The 14853-nt window shown below is 39.7% G+C and overlaps 1 protein-coding gene and 1 non-coding gene across 3 annotated transcripts in view; one reads left to right on the top strand and one right to left on the bottom strand.

The window, feature by feature from the left end:
* Window positions 1-14853, top strand: part of vash2 (vasohibin 2) — a 42431-nt gene that overhangs the window by 9266 nt on the left and 18312 nt on the right. For both annotated transcript variants that reach the window (XM_015403371.1, XM_015403372.1), the window contains exons 3-5: window positions 8365-8453; window positions 8632-8688; window positions 9971-10045. In XM_015403371.1, coding sequence (XP_015258857.1) covers window positions 8365-8453; window positions 8632-8688; window positions 9971-10045 — 221 coding nt within the window. The remainder of the gene's footprint in view (window positions 1-8364; window positions 8454-8631; window positions 8689-9970; window positions 10046-14853) is intronic.
* Window positions 12443-12515, bottom strand: trnat-ugu. The gene has a single exon. It is a non-coding gene; the product is annotated as a tRNA-Thr (tRNA).

Raw genomic sequence — 14853 nt, 5'->3', positions numbered from 1 at the left:
CGAGAAAACAGCGAAAGCCCACTTACCACAGTAGACATGGTGATTCGTTGCGTTCGCCTGTCTAAGCTCAAAACAACCGCGCCTGGCTTGACGGAGAAACCAGGAGAACAGCTGAGCATATTTACGACAGTGCACTTTTACTTTCGCCCTCTGGGGGGAGCCTCGCTGGAAAATCAACACCAGTTGCATAGTATACCTTTAAATTCGCAAAATAAATAATGTTAGAAGCAGAAACATTAAATTGAACCAGAGTTCAATGACAAGGATGCAGAATTAACTTTATGGACGCTGTCATTAATCTCCTTAAAGTATCACCTAAATTGCGCCTATTTATGGAAAAGTAACTTCTTTGCTGTAATATAAGAAAGGAAAATATTAGACATGGTAGCATCGAACATGCCGGATGGAGAAGGCTTTTGTTATTTAATATACTTCATGGAGTGGAGTTTTAAGATCCCTCTGAGGGCAACCAGAACGATCCTTTCAAAAGTCTCTCCCAGCAGATTTAGATCAGACTAAAACGAGAACTAAATCACGGTTATCATCCACTTCATTAAAAATAAGTAACATATAGTCTGACAACATATCAGAGTGACATACCCTGTCTTTAATGATAGTTTTAGATCTCTGTGCATTAAAAATTTTAGTGTTTCACATATTTTATACACCCTTTTTCTATTAACCTCATAGGTGACACCATAACCTGCTTCCTTAAGCCTAACCAATCAAGTGGAAGAAAAACAAGTTTCAAGCAACATGAATTCTATAGAATATTCTCAACTAAAGCCTTTTCTGCTTTGTTCCAAATATCGTATTACAGAAATCCAGTCCAGAAAGGCTCCTCCTCTGGACCAGGTCCATCCTTCAGCCATGTTTATTTCCAGTATTGTATGTGAGGCAGTCATGTAGAGCTGCAACCAACCATTCCCTTGCAAATCCATTAATCTGTCGATTCATTTTTCAATTAATCAATTAATAATCGGATAGCCTAAAGAAGAACCTTAAAGAAGATTTATTAGGAACTTAAACCAAGTGAAAACTACAACTTCTAAACTTGAGTTCTCCATACAGCATATTGATAGAGAAAAAAGATTTTTTTTTTCTTAAATGCAAAAATTTTTTTACAATCTTGATATAATTACTGTTCTAATTGAGTCTCTATACTCCAGTTACCGATTAATCAGCCTTGTCCTGCAGCAGATGCATGATGTTCTGTTTATTTCATAATGAAATGATATAAATTTCATTAACTTTAAACTGAACCCGATAAATAATCTGAGCTTTCGCACCATAAATGAACATCACAAAAAGTGTTTCTGGGGAAATCCTCCCCCCGAGGCTTTAAGCAGGAAATCTGATCCCCTCCGTCACGCATGATCCTTAGTTGTCTTAAATCTTTAATGCTCAAACACCAAATATGTTTGAGATGGCAGCTGTCTGTGGTGTCATATCACTGCTGTCTTATTCACAGCTAATGGAAACCTTTCTTTTTACTTTAAAGGGGGAAGAAGGTCAACCCCCCCCCCATTAGAATGTGATCTAGTACCAGGTGGATGGGGGAGAGAGATTATTTCAAACATTTTTTAGACCAAGCAAAAGGCTGCATTTATTCCGCATTGAACATATAATAAAACACCAACAGTTCAACAGTTTAGGTGTAATTTTGTAATAGGATTGTTTCATTCAGTGCTTCAATGTTTGTTTTCATGTTTGATTTTGTTTTTCTTCCATTTTAATTTTTTTTAACCTGAACTAGGAAGCCAGGAAGATCACGTTCCTCATTCTGAGACACGTTTTATCTGGTTTCGATTTCATTTAGACTTCTTTTAGTAGAAGCACAAAGGTTCTTCTTTGAGCTTCAGATCTGAGACATTTTAGGTTGACCTCCCCGATGTTTTGTCATATCCTTGCTTACTGCCACTAATTTTGATCCGCTTTAAATAATTGTTTAAACTGAGGTTGCAGCTGTTCCACTTTTTGTATTCAAGGTGCTTCAGACTTTCCTTTTCACTGTTTCAAGCTTTTGGTTTCTGACATCTTTCTTTTCTAATCAGTGGATCTTTTTCACAGCTTTAGTGTTTTACACAATTTGTTTGCTTTACACCAATGTAATACAGCTCAGCCTGATTGACCTGCTTATCAAACCTGGTTAAAGGCCAGGTAAGTTAAATAGCTGATGATACGATATTGATTTCATGTAGCTTTGCATTAAAATTATGCAGCCAGACATACCAGGTGGTCCTGAGCTATTATGAATCATTTTGAACACAAATATCCTACATTTAGTAACTCCACAGCATCACTCTGATTTAACCATCTGTTTGTGCTGACTTCAGAGGGAGAACACTTTTGATCTGGAAACATTTTCAATTTAAATAAGTCCTTTTTTCTTAAAATAAATGCATTTTGTCTAGAATTGAGGAGGTAAGTTGGACACTTTGGCGATGGAACAAGACGATTTACAGTTGAAATAAGAAAAAATGATTGCATCTTCTTACAGTATTTCAAGTGCATGTTATCTAATTATCTTATTTGAAGAGTAAAAGTATTGATTCCATTGGCAAATCTTCTTATTTACCTGCTCAAATTAAGGCTAAATAAACTCAGTTTAAGAAATGTTGACTTATTTCTAGATCGTTTTTGCAGTGTGGAGCTAGCTCAACTTTCTATAATGGAGATGGATTGATAATTTTTCCACTTCCTCACTAGGGGGGAAGAAAAAAATCAATTTAATCGTGTTTCTAACATTTAAAGATTCAGAATCGATTCTCATTTTCTTTAAAAACAATTTTTTTTTTGTGGGTGCGGATGTGCCTTATCAGGCACAGTAGTGTTTGGCGAAACCAGTGAGCAGCGTGAGCTATGCACAGGCATGCAAGCGTTAGCCTAGCAGGCTACAGAGTGCTGTGTAGTGTTGTGTGAGCTACTGTGATTGTTGCCGCTAAAGTATGGAGGACGAAGAAAAAGCAATTCAACTGCCTCTGCGGTTTTTAAAAGCAACCATTCGGTAACACTTTGGATTTTACCTTCAACCCGGCCTGGGTAAGGACTTGACATGACTTATGCAATTGGCAGAGATTGCAATGGTAAAGTAAAGTATTTCGGGAGTACTTCAAATGCCCGTAATCATCTCTAAAGACATCACCCGGAGTTGTTGGTAGAATTGGATAATTCATTAAAGACAGTGCCAACACGACGAGCCGACCAGCGTACACTTCACCACTTTGAAAAACTGCCACATAATTGTGAACGGGCAAAGAAACATGCAAATGGAAACCGACGAGCAGGTCGTTTGGTTCCATTGTTAGCAACACGACCAACATGTCAGGCTAACAATCAGCATATACCGAACCGAAAACCGTGAGCCGAATTGAACTGTGGATTTTGTGAACCGTTCCACCCCTACCCTCCACTGAAATAAAATAAAAAGGAACCCTCTTAAATCCTGCTCCAGTGGACTCTGAACAAGCATGCTTTTAATTTCATGAAAGCGAATAAACCCTGGAGTGAAACATCTACATGCTTACAGTTAAAAAAAGTAATATATATAATAATATTTAGGTTGAAAAAGTCAGAATTTTGATTTTCCGGCTAAATAGTTAAGACATTATACATATAGAAATACAATGGAGAAATTAATTCTCTACATTTAACCCATCCCCTTGGGGAGCACGGGGCTGCCACTGCCTGGGGAGCAGTGTGGGGTTAAGGGTCTTGCTTAGAGAGCCAGAGTGGGGGCTGTGGGGATTGAACCGGGTGCTTACAACCTTCTCTAGCACAAGCGCACTGCTCTAACCACCAGGCCAACACTTGCTCTTAGATCTTGTTTCGCCTTTCTTGACGACATTTTAACAACTTCTTCCCTGTAGGACCCTGTATCTGCTTCTTGTCATTTGAATCGACTTTCTGCACTGCTTGACTGATGATGCACACTACCTCCAGAAATGTTGCTCTATAAATACAGGCTCTGTATGATGGGCCTTATGAGGTCCTATTTAAAATAATGTTGCTTACAGTTACGGAGTAACACTTATACAGAGATCGACTCTGGATAAAAATAGCAGGAAACGTGTTATTTACAGTGTCCAGATGTAGAGCTGGGAACAAGGCTGTTGGGAAGAGAAATTAGAAAATCTGTCACAGAAGAGGGAGGACAGCAGAAGAATAGTGTACGACTGGAAGGGCTTAAACAGAGAGAGAAATCTATGAAGTTTGAGGCAGTAATTGAGAAGTCTCTTGGAAGGACGAGGAACAGAAATAGGAACGAGATTACAGATGTGAGTTCAGCAACAAAAGGAGGAGACAGATTAATTACCGGCATCAGCTGGGGCTGTGAATCAGTCCTCACTGCAGAATGCCTGAAAGTAAGCAGACCCTTATTTTCCCTCTCTCATCATAGCACAGTAATAAACATTTTTCTAACATTGGAAAAAAAAATATGTCTTATTTTTTCACAGAAGTCAGGATAAAAGGCAGATCTGCTCTTTTTTTAACTCTCTGAGCATAACGGTAGCTTCAGAGTGTGAGAATGTCAGAAAGCCCAATCAATAGGTGCACAACTGAGCAGAGGATTTCACCAAGAGATTAAATGGCTGTTAAAAATGACGATGTTCTGCTCATGGTTGGCAGGCTGCTTTACACCAAGACAAGTGGCCAGTTGGCAGATCGTCTTACTCTGCGAGCTGCTGACTGACAGATTGCCTGATTAGTCCGTCTGTTTTAAGGCTAATCGTCTCTGCTAGCAGTAAATAAACCATTAAATGCCTAAATAACTGCTGTACTAGAAGATGTTATCATATAAAAGAGAGATCACATAAAAGAGATTGCTTGAGCTCACTATGCATGCGGTTAGGGTGGTTTGTGGTTTTTGAAGCATAGCTTTACCACCATGATGTCCCCTTCACTCATCTTTCACTTCTATTTCATGCTCAGAAAGACAGAAGCAGAAAGCCACAGGAAATGATAGTGCGCATGGTTCACCCTTCCGTTCTGCATACAGCTTTTATTCTACATGCGTGTCTCAGGAAGTGTTGTTTTGTGTTAAAGCCTGATCGGCTCTCTTCCCTTTTTTTCTGTTCACATCTGTGACCTGTGAGAAAAGGTTCCTGTTGAGGTGAAATGACTTTTAAACTATCGGCTGTTTTAATATTCAGAATGTGTTGCTTTAAAGAGGTTTAGGTTTCTGTGGGTTTCGTTCTGATTCCCCTTAATGCGTCGGATGTTTCAGTCTAGTTTACTGCGACTCTATTGTTGTCGGATAGTAGACACCTCTCTCTTTTTTTTCTTGTTATGCTGCCTCTAGGGGTGAGTAATGGAGTGGGTGTTTCGATACTATATGTGTCAAGATACTTTCGTCGTGATATTATATTATCATGACATCATAACTGGCTGGCCAATCACAATGCAGAGATGTGTTTTGAATTTCTGGATGCAAAGCTGGCGGGGTTTTGAACGCGTGATGACAAAGCTGTGCGACGCTGGAGAAAGGACAATAAGGAAGCACAGACACGGTTTGAAAAACAACGGGTTGTTCTCATCAATCAGGGTTCGTAAGGGTGCTGGAAATCCTTTAAAATGCTTGAATTTTGACGTTGTGTTTTCAAGGTTTGAAAAGTGCTTATATTTTGGATGAAATGCTTGAAAATGCGTGAAATTTTAACTATTTCTTTCGCAACAAAAACCTATCTAACTGAATCGTGTGTTTAGTAAATGCAGTAATAAAATGTTGGAGAGCCCGAAAATGAAACCTGCTCGCTTATGTGTGACTGCGATCTGCCAGTCTATTTCCATGTGTGACTCCGCCCTCATGAAACCACTACCTCACCATGCCGGGAGGTTGTCGTTTCAATGAACGTTGGCTGGAAGATGAAAAATACAAATTATGGATTAAATGGGGACAAACCCCACGAGTTGCCTCTTGTAAAGTCTGCAAAAAAGATGTGTCGAGTCACATGAAGAGTAAGTAATAGACTTTTAAGTAAGCCTACTGAAGTAGCCTAGTACACGTTAACGTTAGCGCCTATTTGTTTACGCTAGTAACTGCTAGCTAGGAATTCACAGGCTAAGGGCTTTTCTCAATATGCGTTCTTGAGCGTTATCGTGTACTCGTGACACGTCATCAGCCTCAGCCCGAGTACCGTTCCAATTCTCGAGAACGCCAGATCGAGAACGCAACAAATCCCCGGATGTTGTTCTCGCCCCGCCCTCTTTATCGAGCATGCATCAGAGCAGACTTGTGCGTTCTTCATACTGACCGCTTCCGCAGAATGCCCCGCGGCCGCAGCTTGATTCGAGACAGCGCTCACAGTGTTAAGTTAAACATTCCCTTTTCTGCTGCTGTTGTTCTTCAAAAGTACGTTTTGAAATCGTTTGAGGCGATAACATTATACATTGAAGCCTCCCTGTGTGGCCTGTTTACAGAGTTAGTGCGAAATTTAAAAAAAAAGTCCGATGTTGAGCGGACCAGAGTGACCAGCAGACCTCCGAGGGTAACCGCAGCCAGGGCTAATGTTACCCCGTCTGTAGTGCACTTCTCTCGGTCTAGTTATGTGTGAACTACCGCTCGTTCTGATGGCGGTTTTTTGCGGTTCGGTAATTTTTTAAAATGTTTTTTAAGCTTTAGAAATTAAAAATATTGTTTTCAAAATGTTTTGTGTAGGGAATAAATAGTTTTGACTGTTAAAGAAATTCTAAAGAACGTTGCATGTGATGACGTCACGAGTACGCTTCTGTTCCAATACACATACGTGCTTGCGTGCTCGCGTTCTCGTCAAGTCCGATCTTCCTGCATTCTCGCCAAGAACGGACTTCACGAGAACGCGAGTACGTACTTGCGTTCTCGTGAATTGAGAAATGCCTTAAGTTACTGAGTGACTGAGAGTACGGTGTGATAATGTAATGTTAGTAGTGCAGCGTTTCCCGCAGCACTATCTTGGCCGCCTCGCCAAACTCACGGTACTGCCTCGTCAACGTTCCAAAAAAAACCAATTCATTGTCAGGCCCAGACCTTAAAACAGCATTGATAACTCTACGGCTGATAACACTGAATTGCGACACCCTCTGGTTGGTTAGGTTGTGCTCTGACAAATTAAGATAGGATTTAGTTTTATGTATTCATTTTGACCCCCCCCCCGGCCGTCATCCGCGCAAAACTGGTTCCTGATCAATCTTCCGGTGTCTCATTCATTGGGGCCAGACTAAATTACACATTTAAGCTCACATTTAGTCTGGTTTATCAGGCTAGGCTAAGAAGGCAGCCGTTGGTGAATTTATTTGACAGAGTTGGCTGTTGGGAAGTGGATACGACAAACAATAGTCTTATCAGGGCTTACAGAATCAGGAAACAACGGCCGGCGTTGAGGCTCATCACACTGCTAAGCAGAATCACCACTGGAAATGGTGTGGCACGGTAGGGAAGCTAGTATTTTTATGAATATCTGAAATGTAAGATATTTTAAGTTGAAAGCGGTCTGCTCCTGAGCTCTTTGTTATCTGAGAACCGAGCCAGAACCGAACCGCGCCGAGCCCTACTGATGAACTAGTACCATGTTAGAGCGGTTTGGTTGTGTGTGGCGCGGTCTGGTTCAGTTCTGCATTCCATTTACACTCAGCAGTTACCTTGGTTACCGTGCTCGGACCGATCTCTGCACGGTTTCAAAGGGGTCGTGTAAATGGGGCTCATGTCTTTCTGCTGTTTCTGGAGTAACATTGCTGAACTTTAACCACTGCGATAAAGAATACTGGTGCATCGGACGGCTGGAAGAAAACCTCTCTACTCTTTGGTTTTCAGTTTTTTGTGATGCTTTAATATTCTGATTTAAGTTCTCTGTTTAGACTAATTATCTTAACTGTTTTTATTGTATTTTATTCAACATCTCATTTAGTCTCTTTACATTGTTTTATTTGTGTGTTTCATTTCCTTGTTTGACTTTTGTTTGGTCATTGCTTTGCTCCATCTAATGCAGTGTTAAATATGCTTTATGAATTAATTGACAATAATATAAATATCTTTGCTTTAGTCAAAAATTGGTCCCATTTAAATTAGATGATTAAAAATGTGATTTCAGTTTTTTTTGTGTATCTCTGATCATAAATATTTTCTTGGAAGAAAATTAATATTTTTTAACCTCTCATTCATAATTGCTTTGTTACAGATTTTCTGCTTTCATTTCTTTAAAGTTGTAGATATAAAAAAGAAAAGAAAGTAGGATGGATTTAGGCAGTCTGATAAAACTCTCTCTGATTAGTTTGGAGATACGAATCAAAGGGCTTTAATGATGGGGGAACAGGTCTGAAAGTTTCCCGTTGCTAATTTGCTATAAATAATTTTCCATGTCTGCTTTTCTTTTTTTCTCTCTTTCTCAGCATCCCGTCCCCTCCATTCCAACCTTCAAACCATCCATGTCCGTCCCTGATTGGTTGGTGGCCGTCCAGAACTACATGAAGGCTCTGCAGTATCCTTTGCAACAAGCACCACATCATTTACATCCTAAATAGCAAGTATTCATCACCCCCCCCCATTCTCTGGTTACGTTTGAAAGTCAATTTAATGATCAAATATTAGTGTTGCACCCATGCAGGCTCAGGGAAATGCTAAAAAAAAATCATGTAGACCTTAATGTTTCATGTCAGATACAACCACACTGGAACCCAGTTCTTTGAGATCAAGAAGAGCCGACCTCTGTGCGGGTGAGTGGATTTGCAGCTAAGGTTCCTGGTTCTGTTCTAGTCATAGTAGAAGAGTTCTGGGATCTCAGAGAAGAGAATGGAGCCGGAGTTTGTCAGACTGAGCTTTATAGCCATTGTGCTAAAGAAATAGATCTCACAGATAAGCCATCCTGTTGGCTGGCCAGGCCAGGCGAGATGCTCGGCCTTCTAGGGAGGCCCCAGAGTAGAGCAGCTGCTTTATATCCAGAGGAGTCTGATCTCTAAAGCCGGGCATACACTGTATGAATTTTTCAATCGTTGCACGCAGCTACATTTCACACTGTACGACGAAACAGCAGGGTCTAAAAGTTCACAGCTCACGATGTTTGTTCTCACACTGTTCGACCCGACGCTCACACTGTACGTCTAAAAACCATGTCGGACTCGGCTCCGCAGTGAGATGGCGCTACTCGCACTAGTCTATCCGGAAACCAAACCAATAGAAGAGGAATATGAAGCTTTTTTAATAGTGCCCTATATAGTTATTAGGGTGGATGTTTGGATTCAGAACACTGTGAATAGCAGAGACAGCAGGGTGTCTGAACATGTTTTATGTCTGAGACATGCTAAATCTTCACATTGATCTCCAGTCTCTTCTGATAATGTTAGATTTTTTTAAGCTTGGATCTGAAGCTCCTAACATCATTGACTGGATGTATTGGTAGAAACATCCATTTTCTATGTAGACTATGACCTTCCTGCTGCAGCTGAGGTGGAAAATTACCTAAAGTTAAAGAAATAAAAGCTGAACTTTCATCATCAGCCACTAACTGGACCCTTGGGTTTCAGTTTATTTAAACTTTTATTTTCTGTCTCATTTCTGGCTTAAAGCCCGCTATTATGGATTTTAAGGAGGCTGGTTCCTCCTCACTCTCATGTGTTGGCTAACTCTGACCTGTTGTGACGTCACAGTATATCTTCTTTATAACATTAAACCTAAAAGACATTTACAGTCAGTCATTACCAAGTTTTGGCCATTATTATGGATATTTATGTTTGCATTTCATTTAAAGCTCTCAATAAATGTTTAGAGATAAACAGCCCTGGTTTCCTACCCCATCCTGTCCCTGGATTCTCCTCCCTCCTATTTTCACTTCTGTTTTTTTTTTTTTTGCTCTCTGTTTGTTTTTGTATTTTCTTCCCATCATTCTACTCCTTTACCATTCCACTTGTTCACACTTCTCTGTTTGCAGAGAAGTATGCAGAGAAGGAGTTTTGACTTCCACTTTCTCATTCTTGTCTCCTCAACTTCCTGTTTCTGCAGGTTGATGGAAACAGCAAGAGAAATGATCAGGGAGTCTCTACCCATCAAATGCCTGGAGGCCGTCATCCTGGGAGTGTATCCTTTCCTGTTCACACTAGGTGTGTGTTTGTTGGTAAAAAATAAGCCAATATTCTAATTTGCCCCTACCAGCACACTCCAAATCAACCCCATTTCTGGCTCTGTTGTGTTGCCTGGCAACAGGAACACTTCAAAGTTTATTCCCCCTCCTCATTTTTTCTTCAGCTTAGCATCATCCAGCAGAGCCTTAGTTTGAGGTCAGCCGTGTCATTTTAAACAGCTTTGCCATTTCATTTGACGTTCACCATTTTTTTCCTTCCAGTTCTGAGGTGTCAAGTTCGCTTTTAAGTCGGTGTCAGATGTTCTGCTTATTATCTGAATAATGATTCAAACCTTTTTGTTCCTCAAACAGAGTTTTTTAACATGACAAAGGCTGCATGCTAGATTACATTAAGTACAACTGTTGTTAATCTGAGACATACGGGAGACCAGGGTTTTATTGCCTGAAAGCTGTTTTTTTATGCAATTAATTAGTTTTTTATTTGAATAAAGAAACTGCTTGGTGATGATTACGATATCAATTAAGTTCAGTTTTGAACCTTGTTTTGAAATTTCGGATCATCTCTGCTTTTCTGTGAAAGAAAACATGACAGATATGTGATTTATTGCAGAATGAATGATTGAATTATTACCCATCGAAATTAATTATGATTAGATTATTTTAAAGACATGAATAAAGTGGAGGGGTTGGGTAATTTATTTTTTTCCCCCCTGCATTTTATTGTCATTACGCTGCCACAAGTACAGAGCAACGAAATAAACTCTCTGCATTTAACCCATCCTCCTGGGGAGCAGTGGGCTGCCATGGTGCAGTGCGCAGGGAGCTGTGTGGCTTTAAGGGTCTTTGCTCAGAGACCCAGAGTGGCAGTCTGTGGGAGTGGGGCTCAAACTCAGAACTCCAAGCTCATGCCTCTAACCACTAGGCAACCACCCCCCAAAAGGCCCTTGGTATTCCCAGGCGGTCTCCCATCCAAATACTAACCAGTCCCAACTCTGCTTAGCTTCCAAGATCAAACCAGATCAGGCGTTTTCAGGACGGTATGGCCGTAAGCCAACTGTGCCTGTGACTGACAGCGCCACACTAGCCTTTATAGTGACATAAACGGGGCAAGCGGAGCAATTACAGGTTTATAACTGATTGGTCGGATGGGGCGAAGGATTTCTCACAGCAGTTTTCACTGGAAACGGAGGGAAAGAGGTTTAGAGATTGTGTGAGGTCGCTCCCTCCTCCCACTTAAGGTACATCTTATGGGGACCATCAATAAATAACCAAACTAAACACTGATGATTAAAGATGACTTTTTTTTTTCTTTCACTTCTTTTGACCAATCACAGCCGACCCCTTCTGCTATATTACGTCATGTCCTTGGCTAAGATAACCCAGCAACCCAGCCTAATCTGGGACTACTTCTGCTCTTGATTTCATCACAGCTCTTTGCCCCGCCTTAAACACTAATACTGCAATGTGATTGGCCAACCTGTTTTGTATCTAGAACCGTTGAAGCCGTCGCGTTCCAAGATGTTCTTGAAAGCACAAATACTGCAAGAATTCCGCTTAAAGGCAATGCTGCGGCTAAGTAAAAACACAAATCAGTAACCTTTTTGATCTGAGGAGTGAGAAAAAAAATTGACATTTCACACGCAAAAGTAGGATTTCAACAAATGTTATTTAAATTATCAAAAATAATGCCTGGGACATGTAGAGAGCTCAATAAGACATGTATTTATACATAATGCAAAAAAGGATCTAGAAATAAGTAATTTGTGCAAATAAATAAGATTATTTCCAAATAGAAGGAGTATTTTTCTCTAATCCTATATTCTAAAAAAAGAAAACATCTTTTTCAATGTTCTTTGCTGATTATAAGAATAGGAAAATGTGGTGTTTAGCCTCTAAACACCACATTGGGGTTATCAGTAACTGCTCTTGTTTGCCTGATTTAATCAGTCTCTCTGCTTGCAGGAATTTCCGGCTGCCTCCAAACAGATGGTCTGTGAGGATTTTGGCAAACGGTAGAATGTGTCCATGGTCTCCAGCAGTGTCTGCTTAGAATGACCCAGAGCATTTTATTAGAATGAAAAAAGTTTAGTTTGGTTGGTTTTAGGTGACTTTTGTCTGTGCAGAGGACTAATGTCTGTAAGAACAAATGATCCAGTGTCGCCTTTGAGGGCTGATTCTGCAGGGCTGTTATTCTGTCAGGCTGGAAGATGACAGTGAGTGTAATTAGGGGTGGCTTTGGTCTGCAGAGCAAAGCTCAATGCTGGAAGGGATGGAGAAGAAAAACAGCTGATAATTAGAGGAAAAAAAGGGAAACCAATAAGAACTGAGGTGTATTAGAAAGCTTCACATCTGAATGACCAAAAAGGAGATGGTGGTAACAGTTAAAAGGGGAAAGGCCCCAGCGAGATTCGAACTCGCGACCCCTGGTTTACAAGACCAGTGCTCTAACCACTGAGCTATAGGGCCTCACCTGAGATACTAGATGAATCACATCAGCTATAAATGACAATTCCAACATGGCCACACCTTCATGTCACACAGAGGCGACGCGCCAGGCTAACCTGTTGGTTCTCTTGGTAAATATTTATCTCCTCCCTCCTCTGCATTCTTGGGTTCATAGACAAAGACTATTTGCCTTTTATTAGAACACGGGTTTTTTTTTTTATTGAAGCTGAGTGAGTTTGCCAAAAATCTGAATTTTATCTACACTCTTTTATATTATCTGTCATATTTTTATCTTTAATGGAATCTTGCTTTAACTCTTTGTACTCTATATAAGCTGCTGGAACCAGAATTTCCCTTTAAGGAGTAAGTAATCCCAAGGGATAAATAAAGTTCATTCTATGTCTAAATTGCGATTATTTTCAGCTAATATTGCGATTGCGACTTAATTTTGATTTTCCTTTGCACTAAGGACAAGTATGTCGATTTTCACTCCTGGCTTTTAAAGCTTGCTTGTCCAAAGTTAATTGTTGAAGGAATTTTTCAATAACCGTTGTTTGGAAAAGTGCTTAATGCTAGCTGGAAGTTTCTCCATTATTTTTGTGGCAGCAAACCCACTTTAAACATATCACCACCACCTACAGTGCAGGATTAAGAAAAAGTCTCTTGGACTTGTTAATTTGACCAAGACTGAGTACCTCTGCAGTGTGAAAATGTTGTTTTGTTAAACTATAGTCTTTAGTGAGTCTATATGACAGAATGCAATATCTAGTCTAAAATATTTGGTAGAAATATCTTAGAATCATTTTATTTGCCCCTAGTTTAAACAGGTTAAAATGAGATGATATAGCAATGTAGTTTTTTTATTCTTAAAATTATATAATTATATATGGTGCATTAAAAATAAGAAAATTGTGTTGTTTTTTTATTTTTAGAAACTTAAAACTATCCATTCACCCATCTCCTCCTGCTTATCCATCAGGGCATGTTGGGGTTGATGCCCATCTCCATCACTCTATAGGCAAGGCAAGGCAAATTTATTTGTATAGCACAATTCAGTACAAAGACAATGCAAAGTGCTTTACTATAGGCGAAGGTCACCAGTGTCTTACAGGGTAAAAAACATAAACTATATTTCCATTGTCTACTTTTCTTACCTGTGCAAATCAAGGCAAAATTACTTTTATTACAAGAAAAAAATACTTGGATTTCAATTTTTAAAGTCTTGCTACAGTTTTTTTTGCTTTTAGATTTTCCAATACTGCCCTAAAGCTTATTTACAATTTAATAACTTTTCAGTGTTATTATTTGAAATGAATAATTGCCATAAAAAAATCTAGGAAAGCATGGTGGAGGAAGAAGGGGATGAAAAACATTTGCTGTAGCTTGTGGCATTTGGTGCTGTCAGTCTGCATCCGTGTTGACGGTTCTCCAGGATCCAGGGTTTATTTTGGGTCAGAGCAGCTCCGTCTCAGTCTGTTCACTTTCTATCTGTCTGCAAATGTTGTATTGTTTCTATCTGCCACTGATAAGGCCGTGCTGGAGACGTCTCAAAGGATCTGTTTTAGTAGAAATGAATAATGAGCAGCACAATGGATTAGGTAACAAAGCATAAGCCTTTTTATTCTTGGTATTAAGGGATATTATTGAGTTTTGCTGGGGAAGTTTGGTCCATATTTCTAAATTCTTGATTCAAGTTCTAACTTGCTCCCAAACAGTGACGATTATGAAAGTACTGGCTTCTTTTAATTATGATCAACAAATAAAACGAGTGGAGGATAAACAGCCTCTCTGGTGTTTTAGTTAATTTCACTCATTTCAGAGATGTTTACTAAAAAGTTTGAGTCTGAACACAATGTGAGACAGGATCATGTTTGGGAGGCTGAAACCGGAGCGTCTCTGGATGTGACCTCAACTGTCATAAACAGCTTTGACTCTGTGGTGATGGATAGTTTGTGAAGCGGCGTGTGCTTTAACTGAGCTGCTAAGGTCTCCTACTTCCTGTAAATGTTGGTTCCTAATCAGTGTGTATTAGTGAAGAACAAGCGGTTGCTGTATGTTGACCTGCAGAGTCCATGTTAGATTTTCACGTCCCAGCTGAGCTGCCTGCAGACCACATGTTGCTCATTGAACAGGGTTCCTGCGGGTCCTTAAAAAGTCTTAAAAGCCATTGAATCCTTCAAAATAAAACTAAGGCCTTAATTGGTATTAAAATGTCTTAAATCAGTCTTTCGTAGGTCTAAATTTTTAAAACATCATAAATAGGATTGTTTTTATTACGGTTTATTTTTGTAATCTAAATAAAACTTTAAAATTGACAACTCGTCATTATTGGTTCCGTCCCGATAGCGGAACCAATAAA

Source organism: Cyprinodon variegatus, unplaced genomic scaffold (assembly GCF_000732505.1).
Source record: "Cyprinodon variegatus isolate N-32 unplaced genomic scaffold, C_variegatus-1.0 Scaffold1485, whole genome shotgun sequence".
NCBI lineage: Eukaryota > Metazoa > Chordata > Actinopteri > Cyprinodontiformes > Cyprinodontidae > Cyprinodon > Cyprinodon variegatus.
Note: the sequence above shows the minus strand (reverse complement) of the source record. Positions and strands in the feature narration are given on the sequence as shown.